Source organism: Helicoverpa armigera, chromosome 14, assembly GCF_030705265.1.
Source record: "Helicoverpa armigera isolate CAAS_96S chromosome 14, ASM3070526v1, whole genome shotgun sequence".
NCBI classification, from domain to species: Eukaryota; Metazoa; Arthropoda; class Insecta; order Lepidoptera; family Noctuidae; genus Helicoverpa; species Helicoverpa armigera.
In genome coordinates this window covers 10,376,340-10,393,766 of record NC_087133.1, presented here as the reverse complement: position 1 = coordinate 10,393,766, position 17,427 = coordinate 10,376,340, and the positions used below count along the sequence as shown (strand labels likewise).

Genomic DNA, 17,427 nt, shown 5'->3' with positions numbered 1-17,427 from the left:
GAATCTTTTTCTGAAGTCTTTTAACTATGTATATTGGTCTTTTAAACAGCACACACAACACACACACAGGTCATCCCAAAAGTTAGGAATCTGAGGGCACGGCAGTGCCCCAGCCAAGACTCGAGCAAAGCGGGCACGGCCGTACCATCTTTTCTCGAAGAGTTTCGCGGCTATTTCAGCCCCCTGTATCTTCCATGTGAACAAAGCTAGGAGTTTAGATTTTCGATGACCAAGAGTAAGTATTAGAACAAGCTCAGTCTCAAAATTACAAGACATTTGAATAAATAGTTTACGAGTTATGAGGGATCAAAGTTACACCATTTTGTCACTGACTCACTCACTGACCGATCATCAAAAGTCTAAGGTACTTCTAGCAAACTGAGAACCTTCAAATTTGGCACCAAGACAGGTTATTAGCTACATATAAAGGGAAAATTATAAAAACCTTAAAAATTAATAAAAAAATAGGAAACAAATTTATATTTGCGGTTTTTCAAGAACATTGTGTATGAATTTTGACTGCATTGATAACTTTGTTATTTATTTATGTACAAAATGTTACTATTTGTTTTATTGTTACATAGTGTGGTATATTGTTATTATGTATTAAATATGAATTAAATACATAATATGAATAAAAAAGCTAGGTAAAATGAAATGAATAATGATAAAATCTTTTATATAAATGCAGTGCGATAAATACTCCATGCTCGCTCATAGATGGCGTTGTCCTGGTCTAAATCGCGCTATGGTTTCGTTACATAGCTCAGTATAAGTAGTACTTAAAAAAAAAACAAATAATTTCATGTGATAGTGCCATCTATCTCTGAAATAAACCCCTTTGATTCTAAAAGATATTCGATTCGAAAATTCGACGATTTCGAAAAGTTTTTACATTTTTTTTTTAATGCATTTTTCGTGCTACTTTAGGTGTACATATTTAGTTTGTAATATATTTAGTAAGTTGCATGTAAGCTAATTTAATTTGTTATATACTTAGAAAAGAAAGAGACCTACAAAAAATAAATTAGATCCCACCAAAAACATTAAATGTAAAAAAAAAGCCAAGCCTCTACGCAATTCTTCCACCGTAAAAAGTTGTGAGATCGCATAGAAGCCAAGTCCTGTTCAACTTTATTTGTAATAATAAATTAATATTTTGTGACTTAGCTGCCTCGTTGGTCTAGCTGTCGCAAGTGCGGCTGCTGAGCACGAGGTCTCGGGTTCGATTCCCGAGTCGGGCCGAAATCGCTTTGTGGGTTTTAGAAGACTTTCACAAAGCAGCCCGGAGCCTGGAAGCTGGTGATTGATACACCCGTGCATCGGAGAGCACGTAAATGTCGGTCCTGCGCCTGATCTCTCTCCGGTCGTGTCGGATTACCGTCCCATCGGGCTATGAGAGTTAAGGAATAGTGAGTGCACCTGTGTCTGCGCAAATGCTTGTGCACTATAATATGTCCTGCGCAGTTGGCTAATCTCCTTACGTGAGAACAGCCGCCGTAGCCGATTATCGGCTAGGAGGACATCATCATCATCATTTTGTGACTATATCAATAGTTTTGTTCACATTTCAATAATATTGTCTTGGCCATGAGCACAAGTTAAAAGTCGCTCCTTGTGTATCCCCGTGTAAATACCGTTGGATTGATAAATTTATATATGGACATGATTTTACGATTGGACTGATTATGGACTGATTGGAATTTGAGATCACGATAGACTAAACATGCGCCATAGTACATGTGCAGTTCATTGATGTTGGATGATTCTGACTGTCGGTCATTTAATAACAATAAACTAAAAGTATTTAATTCTGTGATATTAAACTTCATGTTTGACTTTCACCTCTTCCAGATATGCTGTATTATATATATTTATAGTTTATTGTGCTCATGGCCAAGTCAATATTATTGGAATGTGAACAAAACTATTGATATAGTCACAAAATATTAATTTATTATTACAAATAAAGTTGAACAGGACTTGGCTTCTATGCGATCTCACAACTTTTTACGGTGGAAGAATTGCGTAGAGGCTTGGCTTTTTTTTTACATTTAATGTTTTTGGTGGGATAAAGCTTTCATCGTCTTTTAAAAACCAGTCCAGCATTTCCAAAGTTTATCTATCTAAATAAACAAACAAACAAACATACACACGAAACAACTCAGCACGTGATTTGGGCCGGTATATTTAATAGTAATAATAGACAACGTTATATTTATCACGTAGGTATCCCTAAGTACAGCGTTCACGGTCACCACACCAGTACTTAGAAAAATATCAATTGTTTGTGGATAAAAATGTGTTAATTAGTACCTACCTAGTAGTACAAATCTACACGTGCTTACGAAAGAGGTATAAAAGCTTATACAAGTAATTAGTTAGTTGTACCTATCTCCTTAGTTACCCACATTAGAAAAAAACCCCGTATCTACAGTGCGCAAGAGGCTTTAAGAGGCAAGAAGAGATATTTGTACATATGTATTTACTTGGAAACTTATTAGTTCTCTCGGTATGCATTTGGGGTATATCCACTGGCATCATTTGTAAATGCAATGGAAGGTAATTTTGTAAAAAGAGTAGGTAAGTAAGGATAGAGAATAGTCGTGGTGGCCCAGTGGGTAAAAGACCAACCTCTCAAGTATGAGGGCGCGGGTTCGATCCCAGGTCAGGCAAGTACCAATGCAACTTTTCTAAGTTTGTATGTACTTTCTAAGTATATCTTAGACACCATTGGCTGTGTTTCGGATGGCACGTTAAACTGTAGGTCCCGGCTGTCATTGAACATCCTTGGCAGTCGTTACGGGTAGTCAGAAGCCAGTAAGTCTGACACCAGTCTAACCAAGGGGTATCGGGTTGCCCGGGCAACTGGCTGGGTTGAAGAGGTCAGATAGGCAGTCGCTTCTTATAAAGCACTGGTACTCAGCTGAATCCGGTTAGACTGGAAGCCGACCCCAACATGATTGGGAAAAAGGCTCGGAGGATGAGTAAGTAAGGATAGAGGATGTATAAAAAGGAAAATGAAAGCCAAAAAAATCTCATCAAACGTAATATTTTAAATTGCAGCTGAATACATATTGTACTTTTCTTTGCAGGCTATCAGAATATTGGATTTCCAAATGTGTGCTAAACTAAGATACGATATCGTAGAAGAGGCAACACAATGCCATATGTCAAGCCATCAATAGTTGTATCGCCTATTGTAGTATTGTAATCTGCAGTTTAATAGAAAGATGGAATAGCAAGATAAAACATAGATAGAAGATTAAATTCAGTTTAATAAAATCCACGCACAATGCGTATTGTAGTAAGGCGTAGAACATTAGTAAAGTTGCGCGTTTCGCAGGCAGTTACGTGCTAAAGCGACATTAGTACATAGCGAAACAGATATGAAGCCATTTCAGCCTATCGCGTCAACAGTAATCACTGCGTTTTTATAGCGGATTGTTTCATTAGACTTGTGGAACTTGGCCCAGTTTTTTTGATGGTTTTGTTACTTTTGTTTCTTGGTTGAAAGAGTTTTTATGGCTACGATTAGTTACGAGATTCCAAGCTTTTGTTTTTGAGATAGTGCAAAATGTAAATTATTTAGAAGAAGATACATGCGACACAGAGGAATCTTGAAGAAAATGGTTCCACAACAACTGCCCAGATAACTGTTTACATTTTGTTCGCAGTATGCAACCTTCTTTCTTAAATCTACATACTTATTACATATCTTTTAAAGCACAATAAAGCTCACAGAAACACGGAATTTAAATAAGTAAATTCAGAAATTCACCACCAGGTGTAATATCTATGTATCTGCATAACTGTCTCACGTGTTAAAACACGGTTGATAAAGGTATACCTTCTAGACCAAGATAATTACCGATAACTCGTAATTGAGGCCACCGTCTACGATACCACATGTAAATAATATTGAATCACGTTGGTTACACCTGTTTATTGATAAATATGTAATTTTTAACTAATAATATATAACTTTTGTTAGTAATCTGTGGGTGTGTGAGAACGTTTATCAACATCATAATTTTTCATAGATACTTTATTTTTGACAAAATTTGAAGCACTTTGCTTTTTACATGTTAAGTATTTCTGCAACAAAATTACATCTTTCACATTTTGTGAAACATATCTTACGTTTACTTACCTTATTATATCATTCAAAGTCGAAATAACAACCAAGACATCCTATCAAAATGGATGTTCATCAATTTGGGGTTAATGCCCAAAATAGTAAATACACATAATCCGACTGCCGTTACTAAAGCCTATAAAATCCATGCATTACCGAAAAGCGATCACAATAAATCCATACATAGTAAGTAGTTTGAAGTCCATGTACAAAAACTCAGGGTAGATCCCGGTTCCCGATTACTTCGCGATGGCATGACTATCGGTTATTCCCTGCAGTACTTACGGAGCCTACTGTTTACTGCCTTCAATTCGTCGATAACATCCTTGCTTTGGAATACAAATGTTGCTACTAGATATATGTGCAAAGTTCAATTTGTTTGCATAGAGCTTGCATTAGGAGAATGGAAATCTATTTGATCAAAAATGTTTAAATAGTTAAAGAACTTAATGAAGATCCCCCGGGAAAGATAAAGGGGAAATTGGGTCAAATTTTATGACCATTTCAATTGTAAACAGACTTAACTAGGTTTAACAATCAACGGCTGACAAATCTAAGTCATAAAACAACGTCCATTATCGGTCAATTCAATTAGATTGTCAATCAGTGCGTTAGATAAAGTGCATTACTTACCGGCATGTCGGTCGTCGTAAGCCCGCGTAGTCCGCCCTCCGCGCCCGCCGCCCTACTGCCACGAGGAGCAAGCCTCCACTGTGCCAGCTCACCACCTGGCCCCATCTGAAGCCTCCTTGCGTGACTGACATCCTCAACACCTGCATTCGTAATTTCAACTTTACCCCTCACACAATTGGAATCAATTTCCTCCACATTCTCACCGTCACGATTTACATTCGAATTTGATGTTTCTTCGACATTGTCTCCAGTTATTATAATCGTTGGTATTGCTCTGGTATTATCCCCTTTATTGTCGTACAGCACAGGGGACACATTGCTGTGTTGCAGTGGACCAACGAATTTTTCTTTCAGTGAAGTAATAAGTTCTTGCCTAGCTTGCTCGTACCCTGCTATCGCTTGCTTTTGCCTCCATTTTTTCAATACTTTACCTTTAGGATCAACATTTTTCACAGTTCTACCAATAAAGTTTCCATAGAGTTTTGAAGTTAATGCTCTTTGTACTTTAAAATTATTGTTGTTGAATGAGTGGTTGTCTTCGGTACGCTTACTAGTATTGTGTGAGTCTGCGGCTTCGTTCTGAACGTAGTATTGTGACGTCACGTCTAGGTCTCCGAACAACTCCCACCATGTTGCTCCAGCCTCGTTGAGTGGAGCTCGTGATCGCGCTGAATGAGGACCTTTAGATGGATGAGCCATATCTCTCACAGTCTAGTTTACAGAACCATTTAACTATTCTAAGTCAACGTTCTACCTTCACTACGATTATACAGCTACTGACCAAGATTCCTCAGACAAAAATGTCGGAAAATTGCAAGTCAGGTAATGACAATTACCACCCGTTACCACGATATTCATCGCCAAATACCTTCGATATACCTGCCTTTTTCACATTATGTGGTGTTAAAAGAGACAGCACCAAAATATCGAGTTTACATGTCGTGGGCTATTTAGCTCAATAGCAGTTCTGAGGCATGAACAATAGCTATTGTTACTTGTTTATTGAAAGTCTATTTTCATATAAATAGGTCAGTGTGTGAGCCATCGATTGCAAACACTCGCGGATTCCCAATCCAAAGCCATGAGGAAGTTTGATCAAGTCAAAATATTCGGATGGCAAAATACGCTCGTTAAAAGCCGAAGATGTTATTACGACATTATTTCCCTAATAAAAGCTGTCATAAAAATGTAAGCATCATGCTCAGGCACACGCAATGAATAAACCTACTTTCTAATCGAATGTTATCGGCAATACTTTGAAAAATAAAACTTATTCCATACATGAGAACACGTCACAATGTTCAGTTTACAAACATAGTTGCAATGCAATTATGTAAACGGCCATGCATGTTTTTACACTGTTGTATTTATCACACTGATTTATTATACAACTGTTCCAAGCTGTATCACCCACTCTCGGGAGAACCACTTCATGCAACCGGGTAAAAATTAGCCTTTACACATATGTTCTATGCCCTTTCTCAGGAGATGCCCGTATCTGAGAGCTAAAATGTAGTTTTACCTTGAAAGTGCGACAGACAGACTTTCACTCTCATGGTACGGCAATCCGACACGATCGGAAAGAGACCTCTCCTTTGCATGGGTTATCCATTCACCTATTTCGAGACTGCGGTCTACTTTGTAACAGTTTTAAAATAAAGAAATTTCTATAGCGTCGATTATTATTCCATCTTGAGTCAGGTTCCAAGTGCAGCAGTCGCCCTTTGCGACTACCTACTAGACCAACGATACGCTAAGCAGGCCGGCATTATATAGATGCAATACAAATAAATCACATTACAAACAAAACAAACAAACAACACTAATTGCGACATAACCCGTGATCCGGAATTTATTAATATCAGCAATAAGCAATCGAAGTCCACTCAAACCATCCCGGATACAAGGCAATAAAGCGGACCGGCGCGGGCGCACTTATCTTAACTCCTGAGCTAGCGAGCGTGATCTTTGAACCCGCTTACAATTAGTAGCTAGCGTTGCGTAATATTTTTAAACTAATTACTTGAGATTTGTGTCACATGCTTAGTAGTTTCGTCTTTTCTGTCAGTCACTTACTCAATTAATTACTTGAACTTTTTTTATGGGAAATCATCAAATGACCCCTCCAACTGGGGGTTAGCAGCGTGAGGGATGGTCAGATTCATACTGACTAAAACCCATCATGTTCCTTCTTAGGCCTTCTTAGGCCTTTAATGGACCAGGGCCGCGATAACTCCTTCCAACAGTCCCGCACATCATCATCATCTCAGCTATAGGACGTCCACTGCTGAACATAGGCGTCCCCCTTAGATCTCCACAGATACCTCCGGCATTCGTTACTTGAACCTGAGTTTTGAATTAAAGATTCAATAGCAAGATACGCAGTTCAATAATACGAAGGGTTATTTTCTAAGCATTGTTATTATTCTCAAAGGATCATAAAACGATATGCATATGAATACAATCTATAAAGCTAAAATGTCTTTAAGGAATTGACTGTACCGTGAGTTACCCATATAATGGGGCGTGTTACATTAAATAATGTGATTAGTAATTAAGTACCAAAACACTAGGTACTTAGTTAGGTACTTCTATTATCTATTCATGTAACATATTGCTTAAACTATGTTTGTCTATCTACCATACCACAAGATATATGACCCAATAATTATTGAAATAATATCATAATTAATGCCAATCTCGACCTTTTCACACGGCGATATAATTATCGAACGAAGATACTTAATTGCCAACTTATAAGTGGACGTTATTAATACTAATTTGATAAAAAATAATCTTTTTTATACGGGCAAAGGTATGCGGAAACACGCATAGTGCACATGACTGCCACGACAATTGCAATCGCAGTTCATAATGTTATGGTTTAATTTAATAACGAGTCTTAATTAAGAAACTAGTTTTTTCATACAAATGATCAGTAAACAAATATTATTGCATCACCCATAAGATGGCCTACGAAACTCGTGTAGCGTTTTTACAAAAACTGTTCTACGGTGCTACGGTGCTACGGCGTAGCGTCTACGGTGTTTATTTTTCAATCGCCGTACACAAAGTATTATGTTATTTCTAACCCTTTGTTAGCTTATTTGATAGTGTTTTTGTTTTACCTGTAACAAGTTCGGTGTTTATTTTAGTTCGGTATTGCTTAGAAGGGTATTTACGAAAATTTTAATTGAGTAGTCGTTTCTAAAGTCGAGAGGTTTTCGATAAAGGCTGCAGCACTTGAAGGGTCTGCATGTTACCTACTATGTACGTATTTGGAACAGTTCATACCAACAAAGAGAGTACATTAGAGGAGTATATACCCAGTACGTAAAGAGAGTACGTAAGAAAAAACATAAGGGAATATATAGGAGTACATAAAAAGAAGAAATGAAGATCCCAAGTATACGAGGGTTGTGGGCATACCTGCACACAATGGCCATGTATATGTAGATCTGCCACTGAACACAACATAATATTTCTACGTAACAAATCTATTTATCAAGTCAACTAACAGACTTTTCTCACAAAACTTAAAGGAACAATCACGTGAGCACACATCCTTGGAAATGTTTATAACTCAATGTTTACGTAACACAAGTGGGTCGCGTCGTCTGGACGAGATCGCACTTTGCTCGTCTGAGCTGAGTGTAATGCACTCCACAGGAAAATCACCGCTGACCTGATCACGACCTGTCTAGAAGAACTTTTTTTAATAGATTGGAGTTCTAGAACCTTCTATGGATACCTTCTTTTGTTTTGGTGAGCCCTTATTACCACCTTATATTTACCACGTAAAACAAAACACGACTTGCTTATAGTGGCCAACAAATAAATTCATTATGCTGACCGTCTGGAAGGGATTTTTTTGGATGAGTCTCCTAGAACCTTCGATGGATAAGTACCGTCTTTTGTTTTGGTGAGCCTTCGTTATTGATATTTAGTTTGGCAAACAAAACACAGTTTGCTTTTAGGGGGAACAAATTAATTCATATTTCTTTCATAGTTTTTATTTTGATTAATTATTGGATGAAGTCAATTAAAACACGACGCTGCTATTCTGGGACAAATGAGTACGCATTTTTTCTAATTAATTGTCTTTACTGCGTTATATAATTTATGAAACTAATTAGTGGTTGAAGTAGTCTAGACTAGAGGCTGCTGCACTTTGGATTCTGATATTCTAAGAGTAATGCACTCGTTGTAAATCACTAGAGACCTGTGACCCACCTGTCTAGATATGTATAAGTATATTTTTCTTGAACCATGTTTTAGAACAGTGATTTCCCATGAATTTTTTTTCCACGTACAAGGAGACAAGACAAGACGTAGGTCAAAGAGACATTTTTGCATACCCCTGAACAAAGGTTAAAAAGTTTAATATTTTTTGGCAATCAGCTTTTTTTAAGCAGCCACTAACCCCCAAAAAAATCCGTGAAGCATAAGAAGACAAAAAATACAATTGTTTGTTTTACAGTAAATCATAAATTGCCAAATATATCGAGTTGTCGTAATCTATTTATATAAATAATAATAAGACTTTATTATTAGTTGTAGGTACAATGTACCGACAAAAACAACAGGGTACCGGGGATTCTTGAGAACAACAAATCCTTGATAGATAATCCTACAATCTTATCAAGAACAGGACAGGTCAGGTGGATAATGTACTAATTAATATCACGTTTTGTTTGAGTGTACTTGCTTAAGATTGCTTTGTAGGTACTAAAATGAGTTTTAAGATATGTGCAAAAGAGATGAAAATTGTTGAACAAGTTTGTGAACTGCATAAAGTGAAATAAACAATTCAAAAGCACCTAGGTACTTTGTCTATAGACCCGGAAGAAGATTTGTGTTCCAAAAGGTTAGTACACATATACTCCATTTCAGTTACTATTTATCTAAAGATAAACAATCTTGATATAACTGGTTAGGTATTTAAAAACTTTGTTTAAAAATAGAATACGCTGAAATCGAATTACATAATATAAATAGATACAATTATAACAATAACTTGATCGATTGAAATATTATGCAGTTCTCAGTTTATTCTTTTTAAGTACGTAGTGTAAGTATCATGATTGTTTACCTTAAGTTAAGTGCCTACTCAAATCGAGCACACCTATATTTTCCCAGACAGTCCTTCACTATACTTTCCCTCTTTTCTTTAAAAGCACACAGATAGCATAAGTACAAACCACACTTACACTGATAACGTCTAATCAGCGTCTACGATGCGTCTGCGCTGCAACCTTGGACAATGGCCACTACGCCTTTTTTTATTTGTTTTATCTCAATCTTTATAGTAGTTATTTTAGTCTTGATATATGTACTGAAATTGTATCAGTTAATTGTGTTATCTGGTTATAATAATAAACAGTAAAAATTGTGTAGAGTTTAGGAACACCTAAATGTTGATTTTCATTTGTTCAGTTATCCATTTATAATTTTTGATGTGAAAAGTCGTAAGTTGAGATACATGAGTGAGAGTAAGAAGTGCAGCTATTCAAGTCGAGTAACCGAGCAATTTTCATTACCTACATACAAAATGATAGGTACAGTATTATATTATGATGATTGTATTTAATATTTATTAAATACGAAATATTATAGTAGGTAAATAGAAAATGTGAAAATGAAATATCAAGCAAAGTAATCTGTCTTTCAGTTATTTTAATGTCACAGAAGAATAAATGCATAGTAGGCACAATAGTTGATTAATTATTAGAAGTCAGTTGAAAGTCACAATACTTTATACTGTGTGTACTCGTACCTATGCAAAATATTTCTTTAATTTCGCAATTTTCAGTTTATAAGTTCGTGTCCTCAGTATGATTTACTCATAATGGATTTGTAATACAATATTTTTTCATTATATTTTTAAAAACAAACTATCAACTGTAACGAACATTGAAGGTTTCCAATGGAGCCAGATAGCGTCGACCCCGGTGGAAAATTTTAACATCAACGATATTCTGACGTTACAACACAACATATTATCTTGGAGCCCTTTGTCCCTTTCGAGGTGAACTCCACATACGTCGCAAATTGTACGTAATGATAGAATTCTACGGTTATTATTACCGTAATATCTGCCGTGTAAGTAATAGTACTTAACCATTATCTAACGGCTAAAATACAATAGGAGAGTTATTTTGTTGACATAATAAAATTACCTTGGGAAATAAATCAAAAATGACCTTCAACCTTTAGTAGAAAGAGGTTGAATGGAATGCGCCCCTTTCTTTTAAATGGGTATTTTTTGGCTATTTGCTTTGCTATTCTTCAAGCTAGGTATGTGGAAAACTCTAAAGTCAAACCACCATAAATACACTAATAAACAACAGACTATGTAAGTAACTTGAAAAACACTTTAGTGCAGATGCTCTTAACACAAGCAATGTAGATAAAAAGCTGCATAGGTAAGTACAAAGTATACTTGTTTATCGGTCAAATGAATGGAAAAATGCAACGGCATTTAAAGTAAGTACTTATACTGATAACGATTAGCAGTACCACACACAAAAAAATCCCTATCATCATGGTCTTGTTCTGTCTCGACTACGTTGTGATCTACTTTCAGTCTAACCAATCGCAGATGATGTACCAGGCCTTACTTGAAGCAGCTACCTATCTGATAACCACAACCCAGTTACCTGATCAATATCAATACGTTACTTCTTGTATGGTTAGACAATTAAACTTGTCTTCTGAAGCATATGATAGATAGATAGATAGATATTCTTTATTAGGTACACCAATGTTACATTTTTGATCTTAACCTAGGTAGTTAAAGTAGGTGACATAATGGGCGGTCTTATCGCTAAGAGCGATCTCTTCCAGACAACCTTAGGATGGATTGAGACGAGAAGGAAAAGATTATATATGGTAGGCAGTAAGGCAAAGTGTACACTTGCTCCTGCAACATATGCTTGTTTATGTTTATATAAACGACGTGCCAAGCGTAGCTTACAACCTTCGATTTAGACCCCTTCGCCCATTATATGTATAGCAGCATGTGTCATACACAAATTGGGGAAAAATCCCTGATAAGAGACAAGGTGCAGCAGACTACGACAATACCAGACATCGTCAAATCTATGTCAACGCTAGGTCAACAAAGAAATATCACGCACTCAAATTACCAGGAACTGATATGTAAATATTATTCCTATTTATTCGATGAACAATAATCAATTCTACATAAATCCTCACGGAAGTTTCCTTGACAAAAGGAGTTCACGTGAAGACGGATATTTCATTGGGGACAAAATGATATCGGGTAAGTTGGGGAGAATTTTCTCCACAAATGTACCTACATAAAGTACACCTTATATTGGCTACTATGAAAAGTTGAATATAGAAGCTAGAAAATGTTGTCTATTACGACTACCTTTATAAATAGCCCTAATAGACATCTATTTTGAATACTCTTATCGTCACACTTGTTACTACTGTAGGTCTATTAGCCTACAGGTTTATTATTTCGGTAGTTAAGTACTGTATTATAAAAAAACATCCTTCATTATGTTATTGAACATGTGATAACACATTAATCTATAGACAGATAAAGACTGCACTTTCACCATATTGGTTATCAAATTGGCACACGTGGGTGTACATGAATATTGAAAAACAAAATATTTCTACCTACGCTACGTATCGTGAAACGTGTCAACAGTGCACGTTTCAGCCAGATAAAAAGGATGCCGGATGCAAAAGCTTTAAGTATTTTGTTTTAAACTTGAATGAAATACCTTAGTATGGATGAGTTCCAAAAAACCACTAATGCAAAAGCTTTACCTATTTTGTTTTAGACTTGAATTAAGAGTATTGATGAGTTCCTTCATATTTTGTTTTAGACTTGAATTAGTGAGGTATTGATAGGTTCCTACGTAGCTTCAATTGTTATTGTAATAGATGCCAAAATACTTATTAGGCATAGGTACAAATTCGTAAACAAAAAAGACTAATCATCATTAAAATAATCTAATGGACTTCGCGTAAGACATAGTAAATTATCTCATCTCTTTTGTTTTTATTTACAACGTAATCTGTTAAACAATGTACCACCGTCAAACTTCGAGGTGCCCTTTGACCTCCGTGTCACGCCGTGATCCGCTGATCCTGTCGAATTGGAGCACTGATAGGTTATAGGCTGCGTGACCATGGATGTAACCTCGGCTTTCAGGAAATACGTTGTTGAATATTTTGTTTGTGTTGCTAAAATATTCCACTTGACATACCTCAGTGAAGCTTGGCTTGGCTTTGGGCAGGTAGGTATGTCGATTTTCAAGCCCAAAATACTTACCCATCTATTGATCTTTATTTCCTTTCCTGCTAAACTGTTGCAAGACTGATTCTCGCGGTATTAAAAACTGCGAGCTTTTATACAACTGAAAACCTCGCTTTAACATCACCTGTATGTAATTACCTATCTTACTTTAAATTCCTATCGTCAAGCATAATATGAATAAACAATGAAAGCACATTACTGGTAGTACATAAGGAAGCGTGTAGTCCATTCGATAAGGATATATCGGCATGTCAATGTAACGAAACTTATGAACTTTGAAAATAATGTTCAGCATACGAGGTTCACGTGATCACAGTCACATCACGCGACGGACATAGGTAGTATAGTATTTTATTATCGTAATGCAAACTGTGGCTGGGTACACATTGTTGTTTGTGTTCCTTGGTGATTAATATGCACTGTCTGGAATTATCTCCGACTCATGTTGAGCTGCTATAATGTCGCATAAATCTTGGTACCTAAATAATACGAAGTCTGGGTTTGTCAATCCACCTGTGATACTAAATACATGTAGTAGGTCTTGCTTAGCAGTTGCACTATCAAAACCAATGCATCTTGCATTAATTTGGCTTGAGTAGTCTGCTACCTAAAAAGCTTTTCGAAAACGAACTAAGTACCAACCTATAATACTTGCCTATAATTATAATAATTATAAGTTCCATTGGTGTTTTCTTTCAGAAGTGCTTAGCCACGATACATAACTACCTACTGAAATCTGCTGGGCTACGACCCTTACAGTATCAGCCTAATAGATAACTAAGTATAGGACCTCCCTCAGTACGCAATTCGTAGCAGTTTTGGGTTTTTCCACAAATGAATGACTGGCGCATTTCTTTAGCGTTATTTTTAAACTTTTCATACATTCATATTATTCGAGCAAGTGCTAAAAATGGCACGTGTTGCGAGTGACTAAGTGAATGACCTACTTTATAATGTAAATACCTTTGTGAGTTTGTTTACGTTTTTGTAAAAAAAAATTAAAAAAACTAAAAAACACGCTTTTTATAGAAAACCGAACTAAAAAATAGAAAATAAATTTTAATGAATTTAAATTAAGAAAATAGTGTAAAAAATTTCAATGAATATAAATTAATAATAGTGTAAATAAAAAAATAATATATTAAAAAAAAGCGTGGGGTGCATGGTGTCAATAGTTATGAATATTTTATTGACAGATATGAGTAGAGTGATTTTCATTTCGATAATATCTTAAAAAGCACCCCACGCTTTTTTTAAATATTTTTTTTTGTATTCACACTATTATTAATTTATATTCATTGAAATTTTTTACACTATTTTCTTAATTTAAATTCATTAAAATTTATTTTCTATTTTTTAGTTCGGTTTTCTATAAAAAGCGTGTTTTTTAGTTTTTTTAAACTACCTATAATTTATTTTCTACTTTTTAGTTTTTTTTCAACTATTATTTGTTTTGTAGAATTAAAATTCTCTTTAGTACACAAAAAATGACAATATTAGAGAAAACGGCTAAAGATAATTATTGGAAATAAAAATTAACATCGAGTCCTGCCTTATCGACTGTAGAGAAAAATTCTAGAAAATTTTAATTAATTTTCTTACCTTATCGACTATAGATGAAAATTATATAAATTAACAAAAATCATATTTTGCAAATTGAAAAGCCTAGAAGTCGGTGTCTAATGGATGTTACTAAGTTAATTTTGCTACCGACATCTAGGCCGATGCACCTAAAATTAGTTATTTTTAAGTCGGTTTAATTTTTTTGTAAAAAAGTTTTTTATTTAAAGCTTTTCAGTCATACGAATAGTTGTCACTATCCATACAAGTGGTAAGTTCTCATCAATAAAAAGAATATAAGTCCAAACGAGGTATTTTACTTATTCAGTTGTCGAGTTCCCTCGACTTTCTCTGGTCTCCATCATCAGGTCAGCTCCAAACCTTCACTGTTGCAAAGGTCTTGTCAATATAAATAATTTAAGCCCAAACACGAGGTAGTTTACATATTCAGTTGTCGAGTTCCCTCGACTTTCTCTGGTCTCCATCATCAGGTCAGCTCCAAACCTTCACTGTTGCAAAGGTCTTGTCAATACAAATAATTTAAGCCCAAACACGAGGTAGTTTACATATTCAGTTGTCGAGTTCCCTCGACCCTCTCTGGTCTCCATCATCAGGTCAGCTCCAAATCTTCACAGTTAAATTGTGCTTTTAAGCGTACACCTGAGTGTCAAGTTTTCACACTATGTATGCCTACAACTTTCGAAGGTTGCCCTCGATTTCTCATGGTTTCCATCATCAGATCCTGACCTGATGACTATGGGACCAACTGGCAGCTATTCCGAGTCGAACAAAAAAAGAATCACGTAAATCGGTCTATAAACCTCGGAGTAATCGGCCAAATTGAGAACCTCCTCCTTTTTGGGAAGTCGGTTAAAAATGGAATAATTTTATCAAATTAGTGTATTGTCATCGGTCCTCAATAAATCTACAAAGTTTGAACGAAATCTGGCCGTTTAAAGTGGGTCAAAATCGCGCCCAAAGAAGTCGGTTACAAACAAACATACAAATATACAAACATACAGGTGAAGCTAATAAAAAGCGTGTAAAAACAGTATTTTTTATGTGACATTTTTAAAAGCTCTGTTTAAAAACAGTTGTTATCAGTTATATAATACATTTAGATATTTGCATTAGCTCTTAAGACATTGAAAATTAAATCAGTACCTACAGTACCTCCCTACGGTTCCTGAAAACGCAAGAAAAACAAGTTTTCGTAGAGGAACCTTTGTGAGGGCACGCGCGGCGGATCTAGCAATACATGCGATCGATGCTTATCGCGCGCGGCTCCTGCGGCTACTGACTAAAAACAAAATGTCGGCGCGCCCGTCGCTGCGCGTTCGCGGCGCGTCGGCGCGCATTCGCTTAAGCTACGAACGCCCCGCCCCTTCCGTCTATTCTAGGAAACGAGCGGGAACGCGAGTTTGTCGGCGTCCAGAAATGCGCGGGGTAATTCGATTTGCGACATACTCCCCCTCTAGTTCGGGAGAGCGTCCTCGCTCCTGGACTAGCTCATTGCCCGAGCGTTTCGGACGTCCGCGACGTCGTTTGGGTCGAACAGGATTGGGTGGTACTGCATTACCTGTACCAGTGTCCACGAACGGTGTTATATCCTGTGTATGATACTTACCGAGACTGTCGGCCGGATTTTCTGTTGGCGAGATAATAAAGGTAGTCGGGCTAACCCTTTTTGTGATCACGTAGGGTCCGTCGCGTTTGGGAAAGAATTTCGCGGTCAGACCTTTACTCCCTTGACTAAGGGCATGGGTCCGGACTAATACTTTGTCACCTACCTTATATTTGGGACTAGGTCTACGTGCTTGATCAGCAAACCTCTTGGATTGATCTTGTTGTCCTTCTACTCGCTCTCGAACCGCAGCCAGGTTAGAAATAAAGCTCCTTAAGTAGGGAGTGATCTGAGGAAGGAAGTTCTCTTTATCGAGTATGGCTCTCAAATCATGACGGGCTTCGGTGGGGATCTCATCTCTGGCAAACATCAGAAATGCGGGAGTAGCACCGGTGGTTCTACAAACGGCGCTATTCAGGGCAAAACGGATCACCGGTAGCTTCGCTGGCCAAGAACCATGGTCATTCTCCACGAGTTGGGCGAGCTGCACCTTTAAATCGCGGTTTTTCCGTTCAGCGGGGTTTGCCTCTGGATGGTAAAGTGGTACAAAATTTTGTTTTATCCCTAAGATAAACATACATTGTTGCATGACTGCCCCAACAAATTGTACGCCGTTATCGGACGTTACCCTGCGGGGTAAACCATACCGAAGGAAGTATTCTTCGGTTAGCACTCGTGCGCAAGCTTCAGCAGTCGCCTCCTGCAGGGCAAAAAGTTCTACCCACCTGGTAGCGGTGTCTTCAACCAGAAGAATCCATCTCTCACCGTTTTCACCTTCAGGTAGGGGACCGAAAAGGTCAACAGCTAAGACCTCATTGCGTTGCTGTAACACTGGCGTTTGGAGCAGTCCGGGGGGCTTGTTATTGGAAGCCTTGTATCGCTGACAATCTACACAAGCCTTCACATAATCTGTAACGATCCTCCGCATCCCAGGGAAATAGAAAGACTGAGCGATCTTGAGGTAAGTGCGATCGATCCCAGAATGTCCCGCTAGGGGGGAATCATGGCACTCCTTGAGGATCTCAGGACGAAGGGAGAGAGGAAGGACGAGCTGAGGAGACTCACTATCCGAATCAGGGTTGTATCGGTAAAGTACTCCTAGGGATAACAGGTATCCGCGTTCTGTCCATCTCCGTGACGCTACTTCGTCGGTACTTTCCATATCGGTGAGGA

The 17,427-nt window shown here is 37.1% G+C and overlaps 1 protein-coding gene across 1 annotated transcript in view; it reads right to left on the bottom strand.

Annotated features, from left to right (window-relative positions):
- LOC110375327 (rootletin) overlaps positions 1-5,497 on the bottom strand; it is a 62,061-nt gene extending 56,564 nt beyond the window's left edge. Inside the window, exon 1 of the mRNA XM_064037934.1 lies at positions 4,772-5,497. Within this exon, the coding sequence (XP_063894004.1) occupies positions 4,772-5,470 (699 nt within the window). The 5' untranslated portion in view covers positions 5,471-5,497. The remainder of the gene's footprint in view (positions 1-4,771) is intronic.
- Between the last annotated feature and the right edge of the window lie 11,930 nt (positions 5,498-17,427).